The 17,569-nt window shown below is 39.2% G+C and overlaps 1 protein-coding gene and 2 long non-coding RNA genes across 3 annotated transcripts in view; 2 read left to right on the top strand and 1 right to left on the bottom strand.

Moving 5' to 3' along the window:
• LOC146478278 (uncharacterized) overlaps positions 1-17,569 on the bottom strand; it is a 164,261-nt gene that overhangs the window by 71,964 nt on the left and 74,728 nt on the right. The window lies entirely within an intron of this gene.
• The window catches only part of LOC146478285 (uncharacterized), a 40,971-nt gene that overhangs the window by 20,190 nt on the left and 3,212 nt on the right, over positions 1-17,569 (top strand). The window lies entirely within an intron of this gene.
• LOC146478286 (fibroblast growth factor 1-like) lies at positions 1,667-14,043 on the top strand. Its single transcript, XM_085111811.1, has 5 exons — positions 1,667-7,029; positions 7,174-7,216; positions 8,262-8,427; positions 9,086-9,192; positions 12,700-14,043. The coding sequence occupies exons 1-5, from the start codon at positions 6,983-6,985 to the stop codon at positions 12,886-12,888; spliced, it is 552 nt and encodes a 183-aa protein (XP_084967937.1). The 5' UTR covers positions 1,667-6,982; the 3' UTR covers positions 12,889-14,043.

Raw genomic sequence — 17,569 nt, 5'->3', positions numbered from 1 at the left:
CACGTTCTGTCATTTTCTACCGTGTCATTTTAGATGAACTTGTTTACCCGGGCAATAAGTTCATAGTGGCTATTTTATAACACAAACAAGCTCACTTTCTGTTTTCTTCAATTTATTGGCGCGAATTAGGAGAGCTCTGATACTCGCTACTCGTAGCGAATCCTCTGTAAAACATGTTAAGATATACAATCTTGTTTTCCTTCATCCTCGTTCTTCTATCTCCCTTCAATTAAAACACGATGTGTCTTTGTAAACGCTTTTCTAAATGAAAGGAATGACTTAACAGATAATGAGCAATACTGGTTCCAGAAAGTTTCCCTAAAGTTAACCCTGACGTTTACCTGATCAAACTATCTTGTTTTGTTGCTCGCGATGAGCTAGAGCTTTCCCCATACGGATTAGTTCAAAGCACTTAACTTTGTTGTTAACGCCAGTGTTAACTTTCATGCGAATTTTAAGTTACATTTTGTCAGTGTAAATTTGAGATATCTTTAGCTTTTATGACAAATAATTTATATTAAAGGTTGGACTGGTCAGTTGTAAACAACAGACAGAGGCCAGAGTAAATATGAAAACCAAATTAAAACTTCTGTGCTGATTAAGTCAAGGAACACTTCTCTTAACTTGTCAGGATTAAGGAAAGATGTGAGTGTCCCAATTGTATAGGTATTCATTTGGAGGGTGAGATATTCAGTTGAAATCACGCAAAATAAGGAAACCGGAGCAGGGATAGCGCAGTGGTGAGAGCACTCGCCTCTCACCAGAATGGCTCAGGTTCGTTAAGTTTGTTGTTGGTTCTTGTCCTTGCTCCGAGGGGTTTTCCCCCGGGTACTCCGAAAACCAACATTTCCAAATTCCAATTCAATCTGGAGAGTGTCCTCATACTGTAAAGCGCATTTAATCTTCTCATCATGGAATTATGCGCTATACAAATTTACAAATTTATTTATTCTTTTATTTAAATTTGTTAAGAATGGATTTTCATAACACTTAAGGAATATAAAAGTCTTTCGGCGCAGAAATGGCGGTGTCCCGAAAATAGCTTACCAGTTCATTAACCGATCAATTAGTGCATTCAGGAACTCTCAAGGAGTATTACTTTATCTTTTACTACTCCTAATTGATCCAAAGAATGTTCTAGAACTCTAGACGTTTTTAGTTGCTTTATAGCTGTTGTTGGCAAACCACCACGTGACATTATTTCATGTGGGTTGATTCAAACTGAGCTTTTTATACACAATATAATTTTTTTGCGGTTTACAAAGCGAGAAAGACAATGTGAGAGACAACTTAAAACGTTGTTAAGTAAAATAATTTAATAGTGACATCCTCAAAAGCCGGTGGTTAAAAATACAAAAATAACATAATGAGGTTTTCTATTGTCTGTAAAACGATCTTTTCTGACAGTCACAACGGACACAAACAACAATTTACGGCAAACGACAAACGTGAGATTCGCGTTTATGTTTTCTTGAAAAAATGAGTACAAAGATGAGAATAGTGCGAAATAATTCTGGCCTTTGATACTAACCCAAAACTACTCAGTTTTACTGAGAAACCGAAAACAGCGAGCGGCAAATATAGGGTAAACATGGTCACGTGGTCATTTCTGCCGTTTGCATGCCGTATAGGTGTAAACGTTTTGCTTAATGTCCTTAATCTCTCTAATGAAGCAATCAGAACTCGAAGTAAATTCATCTAGAAGAGCCAAAAGCGGGAAATCGCATGCAACCACTTGCATGCTTGAGTATGGGTTTGACCTTGGCTTCTAATTGGTTGGGAAGTGGCGCGAGGCCAACCAATTACATGAATAGTTCAGTTACCAACGGCAAAAGTACTGCGAATCACATTCCACTCTATTATAAACCACTCCACTCTTGTTGGCTAGTGTTTTCTAAACCTCTTCAGCTAATGGCCTTCCTCTAAGCCGTCCAACCACCCCACCCAATCAAAAACGACTATGAACTGTACCCAAATTCACAAGGTCAGCAATCTTCAGCTTTGGCAATTAATATAGCAGTGCTTGAACATAATCTCGGGCTCTCCCATAAGTAATTAGCTGGAACGCATATCACTGTTTTTCCGTGCTGTATGTTCATGCAACCATAAGACGTTCATACGAATCAGCCGCCAGAGTACATACGTCTTCTTTTTGTGAAATCCATTAGTAGTGCACGCTAGCTGTAGCTGCATAGTTTTCAAGGAAAATTGTGCCCTTCTCACCCTGAACTTGTTAATTGATGAAGGGGTTAATTGATTTAGATTGTCCACTTGAATTCATGTCATGGTGTAAAACCTTTGGCTTTTTTTCAAGTTGGCCTTAGTTGCTGGTCGTTATCATAAGGTTCCCTCAATTGTTTATGAGCCACTTTGTGTAGTATTGTCGGAATGGAACCCTTCTTAAGTTCTGAGATCAAACTGTGGACGAAAGCTTGACATGTGGTCGATCAAAACGAAAGCTATTGACCGGTAATTTACTATAATACTGTTTGTTATAGAGGTTGGTCAGTTTAGATAGCGCTTTGAGCCTGAGGAAGGGGAGGGGGGAAGGGAGATATCTTGTGGTTTGGTCGTACTTCAGTCTGTTTGTTTTGACTTGACGTACAAGAAGGTTCTTTCGTAGAGTGTGTGGTTATAATCCTCGAGTGTGATGACTAATGACCGCACCTAGAATCCGTCTTTCTGTTTGCATTGCGAAATCTGGACTGATGTGCGCAATTTGATCACGTGACTTAAAGAACGAGGAAGAAATAACTGATTCCACATTGAAGCCACGTAATGCCCTCCGGCAATATTCTGAGTGGACGAAGTTTTAAGACATTTGCTACTCTTGAAACACCTTGCGTCAATAGATATCAGGGTGGAAAAACGAGGAGAGAATTAAAGGATCGTTCATTTCGAAGCCACAGTGGCGGACATAACATAATTATTGCTGTAAGTTGTGAATTGTGGAAAAGCTCGTGAAATCCCACCAAGCTAAACAAATGAGGGGCGAACCAAATTCCACTCAGAAGCCATATAATGTTGATTATGTTAACTAATAGATTGTTCAGTAATTGAAAATTGTGCAACAATGTTGAGAAACTGTGATAGTTTGGCCAAATGGCTTCAAAATTGAAGAATAAATATTTCTGCGTCGAAAAGAAATGATGCCTTCAAAAATTAGGCTTAAAACCTGCCACTACGAGGTCACGTAACTTTATTTTTATTTCTTGGTATACTAAAGTACTTTGACACAAATAAAGTTATTGTTGTTGTTGCTTCAAAGACTGATCGCAATTGAAGATATTTAGTGTCTTTAGCCATGAATGATATTGTTAAAAGGATTGAAATATCTTGGAGCATTACACAATGACTTAATAATGGCTCAAAAGAAGGTTATTTTGAGTAATTACTGAAATGTTTGGCCTTTCCTGGTTGTAGAGGTTTGCCCTTTGCGCAGTTTAGTCAAATTCCGGAACGTTTTGTTTTGGATAAACAAATAAAACTGTCGAAACTTTAGAAAAAAAAGCTGACTGAAGAGAAGTTCAAGGCTACTAACAGTAGCTTGACTGACAATCGTAAATCCATTCAGTTGTTAAAACCAAAATCAGACACGTACTGTCTACATAACTCTCATCAAGGTTAATTAGAGTTCAATTCAAGGGTTGACGGAGTGAATGCCAACACATACATTCAGCATATACATTCGGGCTGAGATTTTTCAATCGCCGAAGCTGTTTGGCTCTCTCCTTCGTGCATTCCCTTGTAAAATCTTTTTCCAAAGACTGACCTACGAAATTTTATCATCTCCTGGTCACTTCTTACTTGGAAAAAAAGAGTAACTGCCTTAGATTCAGCACACTAAAATTAATTAGTTGAAAATATTAATAGTAGCAACGGTGTATATCATTGTATGTTTTTGAAACGCGAAAGACAACATGAAAACACGTTTTGCTTCGCAGTTGTAATCTCCTTCACCTCTGTCCATCAAGTTTTTGCACTGAATATTTTTGTCTCTTTGCCGGTATTGTTCACGGCTACCTAATGACCATTTGTAGCCTGTGAATTTACCTAACCACAATATCTCCAGTATTTCCTTTGACCGCGCCAGTGATTTGCGGCAAGAGCTTCACTATTTATACAAAAAGGATGAGCAGTTCCGGCCGCATCGAGCTGTCACTAAGAAGTTGTTTGCCTAGCCATTCTGTCTCCAAACTAACAGAATATCCGACTCCAGTTTGGCACAGATCTCGCTGAACTACGTAAGCCGCGGTTAAGTTTGTCATCCTCTCAATTCAACCTGTTGTTCTCTGCTAAATTAGGAAAGAATTTGAAGAAACCATTGCTTAACGTCGATTTTCACGCTCATACGTACGAACAAACACACGTACCACTTCTTTGAAAATACACTAGTGGTCACCACGAACTTAGCTTTACTCGTTAGAACGATTTTTCCACCCGGAATTAAGATCTATACTTGTTGCAATTTTTGTATTTTTTATGATTGTTCATGCGTATAGCATGGCCAATTTCCGGAAGCTTATTAACTTACAGAGAGTCATGCGATTAGCTTTTCCTTGGGGGCGACCTAAAATGCTTATCTTTTTCCATCAACTAATTATCGTCATTATCTGATGTTTTTTCTTGACCAAAAACTCAACGGTTCTAATATTTTAAAATGATTTATAGCAGGAATGAGCTCTGTGTCTGCGGTTTTAATTTATACCTTCATAATCACTTATATTTTATCGACTAACAACAATGAACATGATGGAACAGGCCACGTCACACGTGCCTGGTGATATACATCGTGCAATATGGAGAAATATTGCACGAGCCCGTAACAAAGTGACAACCAAGGATATTATCGCAAACTGTCTCAATTTGAATCGCTAATGACTAAAGCATCAATTCATGGGTTAAAAAAAACTTCGATATTTTGATCAGGGACATACATCAGTGATCACCGCAAGAGAATGAAGAGAAAACTTCAAGCGTCACCAACTTCCAATATTTTAATGAACAACTATTTATCCAATGATGTAATATGTGTATTTATTTGCCCTTATCTGTGCTATTGTGTGGTTTGGCAACTGCATTACTAAGACTAAATACTGGAATCCTCGCACTGATAAAAATTTACCGTTCTCTTTTCAATCTTATACCAAAGCTACCGCCAGAAATTCCACGAGCTTCGTTGCAGTCACATTTTTCCTACTGAAGTGCTTTAAAATTATTCCTCATATTAACGTCATTTCAGGCTAACTTACTAAACCTGGACAAACATCCCGGACTATGATTAGTTTTTTTGAATATCACCCGCCCTGGCAGAAGGTTTACAAGAGTTTCCAAAATCACCCGACGAAGCTTACAGGACTCGATATATATGACTGAAAACGATACGCGATATTTGTGTCCGCTTTATTTGTAGTTTTGTTCTACGTAGTTTTTTTAAAACCACAAAATATCAACAGCGCATTACTGATACTGAAACCTCGGGGCAAACCCCGCCTCTGCTTTACCGACAGAAGCTACAGGAGTTCACTTTAAAACTTCTTTTTTAAATTACTGTTTCATTATTTAATTTTAATTACGTTACAAGAGAAATTTTTCAAACACGTCTCTGGGCCCGGAGGTTTTAACTTTTTGCTACTGTATACAATGCTTGGGAAAACCCCGCCCAACGATTGTTACAAAAACTAACTTTTTACGTCTGTTTTTTTATTATTTTTCATTACGTTACGAGATAAATTTTCGAACTACGCCTTTCCTAAAGGAAGCTTTTGGCTTTTTCTGTCAAGCTATTAATCCCTTACATTGTTGGAAAGACAATTGTAGAGTTAATAACAAGGGAATAGCTGTTTGTCTTGTTGTGTTTTGCATACCTTTTATTTTCAACTAGAGTTGACACAAATCCAATCTGTTCCAGTGTCTAAAGAAAATCAGGACAAACTTTGTTGCAATTTAATTCTACATTTTAACTCAACTATTTTTTAAACTTACCTCTCTGATATCACTTTCTTTTTTTATTAATACCTACTCACAAATAGCTGTAACTTAGCTGGTTATATTTACACGAATATAATTTGAATTGTAAATTGCCTGAAAAGCGAATGAATTTGTTCCTATGTATGTACAAAACTCTGTCGTTGTGAAGGTGTCTGCCCTTACTAAAAAGAAAAAGCTAAATCTAAAACTGGGCGTACATTAATGTTAATTTTGGAAGTATATTTACGTGACAGTGTATTTTGATGAGCACCGATTAAAAAGGTCAAACCTAATTTGTAAATAATTGCTTTAATGGCGACAGAGGTTCTTCCTTTGGATTCAAAATAGCCATTACAGACCTTCCCTTTGCGTCACATTTCGCGCAAGACAAGCTATCTAACCGGAAAATTTCTGAAAGCCGCTTAAAGAAACATACGGTTAATATAAAAAGCCATTGAGGCATTTACGTTGTCGTTTCTTTGTATATCTTGATTGCGTTCGACAGTAAAAGCCTACTGAAGCACTGATTTCCGTTGAATTACATAAACTCAATTTGGTAAAACGTTTGGCATGTACTGATGTACAACAGATAAGCTGTGCTACACCTACTCTTTTCGTCAATTTCCTCGCTTTCCTGCAAGCTTGAGAAGAAAACTCCCTCGGATTTGAAGGCGGGGGTCGGGGTGCCATATCCGGTTACGGCGCTTTCCGGGTAGGGTACTCCCCTCGTGAAAGATAACTCAGTGCTCGGTTGTTCGTAAAAGCAATATCCTCGTGTCGCTCTGTGGTCGGCGGCAATTCGGAATGCTAAGAATGTACGGTACTTGATGATGCCTGTTACAGAAGGCACTTAGCAGTTTCGCGCGCGCCCAGTGGTAAACACGGCTGTATATAAGGAGGCTGATAACTGAGACGCCTTATCATAACACATCAGTAAGGTCACCAGCGAGGACCTAAAATTCCTCCCAACGTTTATAAACTTATAAAGCTGCACATACTCAGCAACCTCAAGATGGCGACTCAAATATGGCCGATTATTTATGTTCTGTACCTTTCAACGTGAGTACTTATTATTGTTGTTATTATAATTTTTTGCCTTGCATGCAGAATTGAAATTTTCCTCATCGAGACTCCAAGTCAAACTGAAGTCTCCACAATTCAAACTTCCAGCAATTTTAATCATGTTCCGCTTCTAATCCGCAGATGTCTTGCTTCTCCCACGAGAAAGCCATTAAACTTTTCTGGGGTAAGTGACAATGTACGTTTTTGTGTTCTTCATTTCAAAGTTGTTCACGTTCGGTTATATATTGTAAAGGTTCTTTAAAACTAAACAATGGTGCATCTCAAAGCGAGGTCTCGTTTGCCAGCTCTTATTTTAACCTTAGTTGTTCAAGCGTTGAATTTCACACGTTTATAGAACGTCTTTTTTTAGTTCGAAACTGTTGTCGGAACTTTTTTGTTTTTTAATTCCATTTGTTAAAACCCGAGCATAGTGTCATTCAAGTCCATTTTGCTCGAAGAATTTACGTCACTCAAGCAATATCGCACAAATGTATATTATGCTAAATTATGTTACTCTCTTAACCTTATCACTCTGACAACCGCAATTCGAGGCGCTTAAAGTGGTTCAACTTTTGCGTCTGTGCATGAAATCCCACGGAATGACCACTCAAGTGAATGCTGGCGAGCGAAACTTTCGTATGAGGCAATTTTTTTTCTCCGTATTTTATTTAGGATGAATTTGTGATTTTTATCGCATTTGATCTTGGACGCGCTTATGAACCACTCTAAGAAAATATCAATCGTGCCACTTAAGTCAATTGACAATTTGTTCGCGAGGAATTCACCGGTTATGCCTGAACTGGATTAATTTCCTAGGTCAATAATCATCTCGAAAAACAATGGCGCTTGTATCCGGGTTGAACGTACGTATCAACTGACTCTCTCGATATTTGGGAAAACACTTGTTTTTCTTGGCAAATCACGACTCAACTGTCAGGCTTGCCTGTGTTAATTGAGGCTCGCGCGTCCGCCTAACACCCACGCTTAATTTGTTCAGTTACCGCTGCGCGCGTGGCGCGCGTAGCCCACGGAGTGTTGACATTAGGCCTCAGTGTTTTTCGAGGGCGGCAATTGCTAAACGACAAGAAAACAAACTTGTATATCCTACGCAAATTACCCCCAGGTTTACCGAAACCACAGCTCAAAGCGAAGCAAGACCGCGCGTTTGACTAGCTACTTGGTAGGTCTGCCAGAGATAATTATACTAAACGTCTTTGTGTTTTATATAGGACACCCAGGCATTGGAAAACAGTGGAATAAACCCAAGCCATGTAGTACATAATCACATTGTTACTATTCAGAGGTACAAGAGATTGTACTCAAAGAACAGTGCCAAGTTTGTGCGTGTGAAAAACGGCAAAGTTGATGGATCTGGAGACAAACATGATCCAAACGGTGAGTGATCAGCTGTTTTCGCACTTTAATCCACGTTGAGGGACAACGCGAGGTTCGCTCATGTTGTCGACTTTATTTACATCGGTGGCTTTGTCCTGCCTTGTAGCTACAAGGCTAGTTTACACAGGGAGACCTACTTTGTGCGGCAGATGTTTAGCGGTGACTTCAAACTATCCGTGTAAATTCCGCGGCGATTTGAAAGTTCACGATAGCCGTGACATTGCCGACGTGGATTTGAGGGTTGGCTGTGATCTATCAGCGCTCAAATCCCAGGAATATATTAAACTGCAGACCTTTAAGTGGAGCAAACTTCAAGTTGTTCTAAAGTACTTGTGGGAAAAGTCTTGATTGATATAGTATACTCCTGTATGTCGTTTTGCGTGCTCCTGGCGTGAGCATCATGACAAGTCACCATGTATATATATATATACCAGCGCAATGTAAAGCCAAAGTTACATTATTCAGACAGATCAGAAACAAGTGCCCCTAAAACTAGATGACACTCCTTTCCTTTTCTTTCCTTCCCTTCACTAAGTTCCTTGACCTTTCAGTTTCCTCGAAGTTCTAGACATCGGAGCGTGACGGTAAGTTGTTGGACGCGTGATTGCACACGGATTCGCTATGCCCACTTGTAACGATATTATCCTTTGTTTTGCAGTTAAGATCAAGCTGGAATCAGTAGGCTCTCCAGGGCAAGTTATATTGAAATCATACGATGGTAGCTACTATATCTGTGTCGATTACCGTGGAACGGTTGTCGCTCGGGTAAGCGATAATTCTCTTTGTTTTTTGCTAAATTAGAAAGTAGCTTGCGAATAAGGCCGCTGTCGATCATTACCGTTTCGGCGTTTCGATCCTCTCCAAATGCAAGGAAATCATAGTCGACTTTATTCGCAGGCTATCAATTTATTTCATGAGCAGTGAAGGTTTCAAAGAATACACACTGATTACACTGTAGCGTAAAGTCTGTAATATTTAGAGAAATTTGCTCTGATCTCTTATGTATGATCTCAAAACACAAGTCATAGCTCTGCAATGTGTTTGCAAAAGAGAAAGGGCATGTTTCTCAAGAATTGCCTACAGGGGAGCTAGACAGCGGTGCAGCAAACCGCAAGATTCATTAGATCTTGTTATACTGTTCCCGGTTACTGTATATAATGAACCTTTAATAACACCCCCCGAGGCTTGGCACGGTGGGGTAGTGGATTGGCGCTGTTTTATTGTCGTGGCTTGGCTCAGTTTTGAAGCGTTTCTTGAGAATAAACAACGCCAAACAATGAACAATGCCCGGGTTAAAGAGTCAATATGGAGGGAAGTACTCACGAAACACTTTCTACCACTTGTTCGTGGCTGCAAGAGTCCTGCACTAGCCTTGCGGCATGAATATCGCTTGGTAAGGCTTTATTTAGTTACTGCGCTGCGATAGCAAAAAATAACCTGTCTTGTTCATGTAATGTCGAATTAAACAACCATTACCTAGTCGTGAAGGTTACAATAACCGCACAAAGAAATGCAAATGTGTTACTTGTCACGGATGTACGTATTTGGTGTACTTGGAGTGATGCTACAATCGTCTCGGATGTGCGCAACAGTGATTTTTTTCTCAGGCTCGTGTTTTCTTTAGGAAAGTTTTCATTTAGACCAGAAAGAATGCGGTAAAGTTAGTCAAAGAACTATTATTCCGAAGAAAATCTTCAACCGCAGACGGGTGCGTCGTGTCACCCTGTCGAGTATAGGGGGTGAGTGATGCGCCATCATCGAGACAGACACACACAAAAGCATTCCATGAGATTCAGACATGTGGTAGTAGAATCACAAATTAACAGAGAAAGATCGTTTATGAGATCCAAAATATTACAACTAGGTGGAAAAAAAAGGTATTGGGCTGGTATTTTCAAAGTACACAGTGTGCGGAAATGAGGTGAAGACGTGGGCATTGAAAACGTGATGTAATCATTTGTAAAAAGGAAGGAAGAGACAAATGACACCCAGCTTTGCCCTCAAGGTTCAATTTGTGATGCCAAGTGTCAAAATGTTCAGAACATTTCTCGGAGAAAAATTGAAAACCGTTTCTCGGTAGCCCAGTTTCATTTAACAACCGGCATCATCCACACCCCTAAACATTTGAACCACTTTGTACAGCATGATAAACTCTAGGTACTACGGCAAGGTAATGCATAGTAGCTTTTATTTGAAGCTATCCATGGACCAACCTTGTTACGACAGAAAAAAAAAATTCACACAGTAGGTTTTGTGAAAAGTTAAGAGTTGAGGGTGTTATGCAACTTCACCCACAGATTCCAACAAAGCCATAGTTGCAGAAAATTAACGACATGAAAGTAGAGCTAAGTGCTGAGCTTGCGTTTGAATGCACAGTGTAATAAATTCTGGCAGTTCAGGATTTCATCCAAAGACTCAAAAGACGACTCGAGGATTATCATCTACGCGATTAGATGCAGCTGTCAAAGTGGAAGGTATACCGAGACGAAATCAGCTTCTTGCCAGTACTTAGCGAGCAATTTAAGTTTTAACACCACCGAAGCAAGCAGTTTAGAGCACATTACCCAAAATGTTAAGTGGCCTACCTGATACAGTGATAAAGAAATCGAGAAACAATCACTTAAAACCATTAAGATCATATCTGATCGTCTGGCGAAGTACTTAACATCGATAGAGCGTCAGATAAGGGAGTCAGTGAAAATCTGAGGACAAAAGGCCTGAGACGTAGGTCGAATTTAGTCGCGTTTGATTTGAGCCCAAGATAATTGAATCTGTCTGAGATCATTCGTCTACGTTATTGAAATCCCAGGTAAAATGAGCTCCCATTTGCACACCTTTTCTAGCTTGTCACAAGCAATTAAAGCAACGCGTATGATCCAGTCTTAGACGATGTCGCACTAATAAGAGAGTCTAGATTCGTCGTTGATAAGCGAATGTCTCTCTTTCTGTTTCCTAGGCTGGGTGGTCTTACTATCATACCGTGGAACCACATCTCGAACCTCGCTTATTCAAGCGCTCCATTTTCCTAAGTCCCCCAGCCGGACAGCTATCTCGAAACACCCTTTATATCGGACGGTATTTGTCATTCCCCCGAGTCAAATTTTATCCCGGGAATGGATGCCCATGGGGTTTTTAATATGTACAGATTTTTTGTTAATACTTGGTGTGATATCTGATCAGGATTTTTACCGACTTAGTTAAGATTAGATGTAGATGAATCCCTCGCCTCTTGCCATTTTTCAACTCTAAATGTTGTATTACAAAGTCTTGTAAACACGGTAGGGTTTTTGTTTCACACATGCCGGAATTACCACTGCAACGTTTTTAGAAATTTAGCCCCGTTGTCCACGAGAAGCTAAGAAATAACACTTAGTGGATTTGTAAGAAATGGCAAAGTTGTTCGATATTTTACGTACATTCATTATACTAGGTCATTGAAAAGTTTGTAATTTAATACCGTCTTTGTTGTCTCGAATCCCCGTTTCCTCGAAGAGGTCGCGAACCTGCACAAGGTCCTACTTTATATCCGACTACCAGAAAATGTCGCAGAGTTTCTAATGTATTCTGACATCCATGAAGGGTTGCCAAAGTCAAATTCATATTACTATTTGAAACCACCCAGCTTGTTGGCTGTAGCTTCGCACGGCTTGAAAGATTATTCGAGAGTTCTTGAGAAGCCGAAAATCAGATAGAATCAGAATTTTATCAGAAGAATTACGGGAATAATAGGGACAAATTTCATAACTCCTGGGCATAAGAGCTTTAAAAATTAAGAATCCAAAATAGCTATCCCTGTTGCTTGAAGGGCAATCGATTTTGTAGATTACGTTGTCTGATTTGCAATTGTAAGGTAGGACTAATTAATCAAAAAATGTATTTAAAAATATTGATATTTTATGGGTCCAAGGCCTTCTGCTCTGGTCATAAAAAAGGCACTTTTAACTATATATATCCTGATATAGGTTTTTGGGGGGCGTTCGGCGGTATCTATGACGTGGAAATAATGGTAATTTATAGGTTGTTTTTCCACTGGAAAAAATGGGCGTTTTTCAGGAATAAAAGAATAAATCGACTGGAAAGATTTGGGCATGATTTCCGCACACCAAGCCTCTGCTGAAAATAGAATGGGCAGCGAATACTCCCAGCGAATTATTCCCACGACCATTAATAGACAGCGGTGCAACATCTCCCAAACAGACATTATGTGTGATAAGATTAGACCACTTGGCTGAAATACCCTGATATTAAATAACTCTTGTATTGATCTTGCAGCCATCCAACCAGGCCAGAGCAGACAGCGGATGTGTATTCCATCAAGATATATCTACCAAAGGATACACAACGTTTAGATCAATGTTGAATGTCAATTGGTACCTGGGAATCACAAGAGATGGACGGACCAAGTCGGCGAGGAAGACAAACTTAGGACAGAGATCCGTGCAATTTATAGACATGAACTGACACAGGAGATCTTTAGGTTGATTTATGGAATTCATGGCATCATTATTTAAAATATTTATTACTGAATGAATATTTATTGTTTATAAAAGACACATTATACTAGCAAGATATATAATATTGTCTAATATCATATTGAGGCGATCCATTGCGATGTCTACGTGAATGATAGATTCAAGTGACTTCGTCAAACGAAACAGTTTTTCAATTCGCGTTGAACTGAAAAAAGGCGAGAATTATCTCGTTAAAGTGAGATTTTATTGTATGGTATTTATATTGAAAATGCAAGGATAGCCTATTTGAGTATATTTAATTTATACTGAGTATTCGATATTCGAAAAGTCAAGTATCTTTCGTGGAAGAAAAAAATTGGAAATCGTTTGGACAGCTATTTATTTCACATAACTGTAAAATTGCTTATTTAAATCCCTAGTAGTATATTTTTAATGTTTGCCGATTTTGTTATATAATTATTTAAGAGATACTTTTTATACGGTAAAGATAACTTTTGCACGCTTGCAGTAATTAAGCCAAGGAATTGAGTTGTATTATTTTGTCTAGTTTGCAAGCATAATATTTTTTATTTTTCGACTTCGTTTATCGGGTCTCGCTACAGTGAGCGAGAGCTAAAGAGACCCCATGTGAACGAGATTTTTATTTTTAAACCGGTTTAGATTTGATGGGGTCATCGCAAAAAGCAAGTGTGCCCTTGTTTAACCCTTGTCTTGGTTAGAACGCCATTAAGAAGAAAAGTTTTCTAGAGTTGAAAGAGATGAACAGTAAGATATTTATCTGTCAGGAAGAGCTAGAGTTGTCAGGACCCCCATTAAATTTTATGTAAATTTTGAGAACTTTAAGGTATCTGCCTTATCGGAATCAATGGAAGCGCATGCGTGAGGGAGAGAGAGACTCGGTCGATTCTCGAGGACTCTAGCTCTTTATTGACCCAAGCCAAGTTTGAAATCTTTGAATTTCCACAGGCTTAAGGCCTTTAAAATGTTTCAGTTGTAATTTATTATATTTATTAAGTGATTGGACTCGGATATATTTATTGAATCCCAAGAATATTTTTATATTGAATTATTTATTTTAGGAAATAATTTGTAAATTCACAAGAGAAATTATTGAACAGATAAAATAAAAATGACTATGAATGTGCTTGAGGCTGGTCAATGATTACCAAATCTGGAAAGCTCAGCGTCTTGAGTCTCCCAAATGCGTTTCAGATGTTTCTTTGAATGTGAATTTTAAACCTTTGGTGCAACAACAAGGTACTAATCTTAAAGGTTAGGAGTTTCAATGATCTCGCTGCTACTCGCCTGCTTCAAAATGTATGGAGAATTAAGATGAGGATCACTCTTCGAGCACAACACGCTACAGAGTCTACAGGACTTAAACATTTGGAATAAATTGAGGAACAAAAGTACACTTTAGTTCTCATCCATCTTTGCACTTAAAGGCGAGTTTCTACTCTTCAGTTGCTCCTTGAGTCAAAAGGCTTGGTCATATAATTTAAGGTGGCCCTGACTTAAATTCCTGAAGTATCGTCATTCGAATGAGTGGAGTAAATTCGTCCTTCTTTATCACATGCAAGCAATTTTCTAATTTCGTTTTATTGGCGTGAACTATGATACTCATATATTTGAACTACGGATGCTGAAAGAATTAATTATTGAGAGCCCACCGCAGCTGCGAAAAGAAGGCCTGAAGGTTTGATTGGGATTCGAACCCATGACCTCTGCGATGCCGGTGCAGTGCTCTACCATCTGAGCTATCAAGCCCACTGAGAACTGGTAATATTGTGAATTCGTAACATACCCGCAGAGGTGAAGAGATCGTGGAGTTAAATATATGAAATCCATATATTTGAAGTGCGGATGAAAGACGACCTGTACCTTTCAAAAGCTCAATATTCACTGGACCCTGATAACCTGCAGCTGCATTGTTTTGTTTTTTTAAGATTTGGGAGCATTGTTCTGTTGTTCGTTCTTTTGTCTTCTCGACCAACCATGTAAGACGTTGCAAACGGTGCAGGGCGCCCCAGACAAGTTGCTTAGATAACTGGATAGTCGCTCATTTGTTGTTTCTTTTCACTTCTGAGGGGTTTGTATTTGTGACCAAATGGGTGCTTGTCCGAGGGGTGGCGTGATTTGGTATGGGCGTGTTTATGCTTCCCACTTGTTTTCAAAGGGTAAATCATATCAATGATGTGCATCGTCCAATTAAACCTAAAATACTTGAATACATTTAACAATTATGTATCACGAGTGTGCGTTGGATATGAGATGATGTTGTGCCAACGAGACGCGTAGCACCAAGTTGACTATAATCGTCCCAAATCCAACAAGCACGAGTGGAACTTATTAAAAATCAACTATGATGCCATCCTGCAAGAAAGACCAGGAAACCACGTGATGGCTGCTATTTCCTGGCATGGTGTGTAACGACTGTTATTCCATGCCCGCTGAGCCAATCAAAAATCTGGAATTGCATTATTTAATTAATGATAACAGCGATTTATCGAAATACTTTACCATGAAACACAAAAGAACATTTTCAGGCTGCAATCACTAAAAATCTAAGAACGTTCAGTCCCGGCCGAGCCTCAGGCAAATAAGACGTTATTTTTAAACAGTGTAGTTTAGAGAAATCGGGCCAAATAAATGCCAGCTACGCCGCATGCATACAGGTTTGCCACTTCGCGATTCCACGGGACTAGGAGCCATGTTCAGAGAGTGAACTCGTCCCGTGACAAGCTGGGTTAATCCCGAGATGAGTTTCATCAGTCTCGGTGTCTGTTTTTTTTCTCTTTTAGTGTTTACATGATTCCGCGGTAAAATTTGTTCGTTCCTGCTTGAGTTTACCTGTCTTTGATCAGTATCTAGCCTCCCACGCAGTCGTTTTGGTGGTAAAGAGATCAAAAGTAATACGAACCCTGCGTGGGAGGGTATTGAGCACCGCGCGGGATCATCCTGGGGTGAAAAATAGCTGAAAATTCATGTAAAACAATACTATTCTCCCACCGGGATAAAACTTCAACGAAAACAATGTTCTATTTCCAACTGCAATAATATGCATCGGGAAACAACACTTCAGGCCAAAGAACAACAAAATTATATTTAACCTGTTTAAAATTGTGTAAATTCTCGTCTTCATTGGACACTATTTAGTATCCTTTTGACGAATTTCGGGCGGGGTGAAGTTCTTCTCGGTTGAAATGACTTCGTTCTGAAACCTCGGGATGAAGCCACTCACTCATTTAAACAAAAAGAATTTTCATCCCAGGAGAAGACTCATCCAGGGTATAACTATTATGTACATGCAGACTGGCTTGTTTAACAAATACATATCGCATTGGGAGTGAAGTTATCAGACCTAGCCAGTGAAATATAAGCAGTTTATCTAACTAAAGGATCCCTGACTGATCTTGGATTTATTTCTTTGCTATTCTCCCAAATTCTTAAGATGGTGTCTGTCTCATTAGCTGAGCGTGACGGTCAGTGGATCAAGAGCCTCAGTGCCACACGCCAAAATTCCTTACTGGTTTTAATCAAGTTGTCTCTTAAAGTTCTTAGTTTCAACTGATGATGAATAGATTCTTCATCTGCATTTATTTAGTTCCGTAATAAAGTCCATTACACATCACACCAACTCAGTATTTACTGAACCTTGTAACTTTTTCTACTAGAAAATACAACAAGCTTTAAATTATCATAATCGTTTGTGTGGCGGGAATCTGAACCGCGGGAAAATTCAGTTGCCATCAGCCAGCTTTATCAAAATTTTAAAGATTTTTCTAGATTCAGTTGGCCGGCTTCCATTATCTTTGCATGAGTCTACACAATGAAGCTTGAATTTCTTGTTCTTCAAAACAATCACTGTTTTACTGCACGATATCTCCACGAGTTTTAGCCAGGACTCCGAAAATACTTTTTTAGCCTTTATCAAAAACTGGAAGCCTCTCAGAGCCCAAATTTACGAGTTTTCCTAGCCTCATTTTTGACCAACTGATTGATTTAGTTTTGCTTTTTTTCTTCTTCAAATATGCAGTGCTCTTCATGATCTTTTGAGACATGCACACTTAAAATCGCGTGGATAATCCTCATATAATTCCTTTCTGTGAAAATAAACACACACGCTAGTTGTAATAATGCCGACAGCCAGCATGGGCTCCCTGTGGCCTCCTTAACTTGTCGACAGCTTGGGTGATTCATGCGTAAATAACGCAACACGATTAGACAATTCTTAGCCTAAGGGGTGATTTTCTCCTACGGCTGACGCCGAAAATTGCGTCCCTTCTTTAATCAGATAAAAAACTTTGTTTCGACACGGTCATCCTTCAAGCCCGCTTTACATAAGTGCCTTGTAAATCACCGGAAGATTTGTTTGTAGCCAGCCATGAAGGCTCCAACGGGGTTTGCCTTCCGCAGCGCAGCTCAACGGAAAGGTTATTCTAAAGAAATGACCCAGAGTAACTAAAACCATTTTTCGCAAAATTCGTACTCGAAAGAGGAACAGCGAGTTTGTGTCTCTTGGAGAGTAACTGGAGACATTGCTACGGTCAGTCAATTTGGTACGAAGGCGCTGATCCATTCAGAGCGATTTAGAGGCATTGCAGTCAAGCCTCCACTGAATCAATTAATGTGCCTCTATCGTTTGAGTGTGTGGACTTCAAGCTGCCAGT

The sequence above is a fragment of the Pavona decussata genome, unplaced genomic scaffold (genome assembly GCF_977016875.1).
Source record: "Pavona decussata unplaced genomic scaffold, jaPavDecu1.1 SCAFFOLD_64, whole genome shotgun sequence".
In the NCBI taxonomy this organism is placed as follows: domain Eukaryota; kingdom Metazoa; phylum Cnidaria; class Anthozoa; order Scleractinia; family Agariciidae; genus Pavona; species Pavona decussata.
Note: the sequence above shows the minus strand (reverse complement) of the source record. Positions and strands in the feature narration are given on the sequence as shown.

Coding starts and splice junctions, on each gene's coding strand:
- LOC146478286 (XM_085111811.1), top strand. CDS start 6,983: ATGGCGACTCAAATATGGCCGATTATTTATGTTCTGTACCTTTCAAC. Junction 7,030..7,173: donor TATGTTCTGTACCTTTCAAC/GTGAGTACTTAT, acceptor TCTAATCCGCAG/ATGTCTTGCTTCTCCCACGA. Junction 7,217..8,261: donor AGCCATTAAACTTTTCTGGG/GTAAGTGACAAT, acceptor TGTTTTATATAG/GACACCCAGGCATTGGAAAA.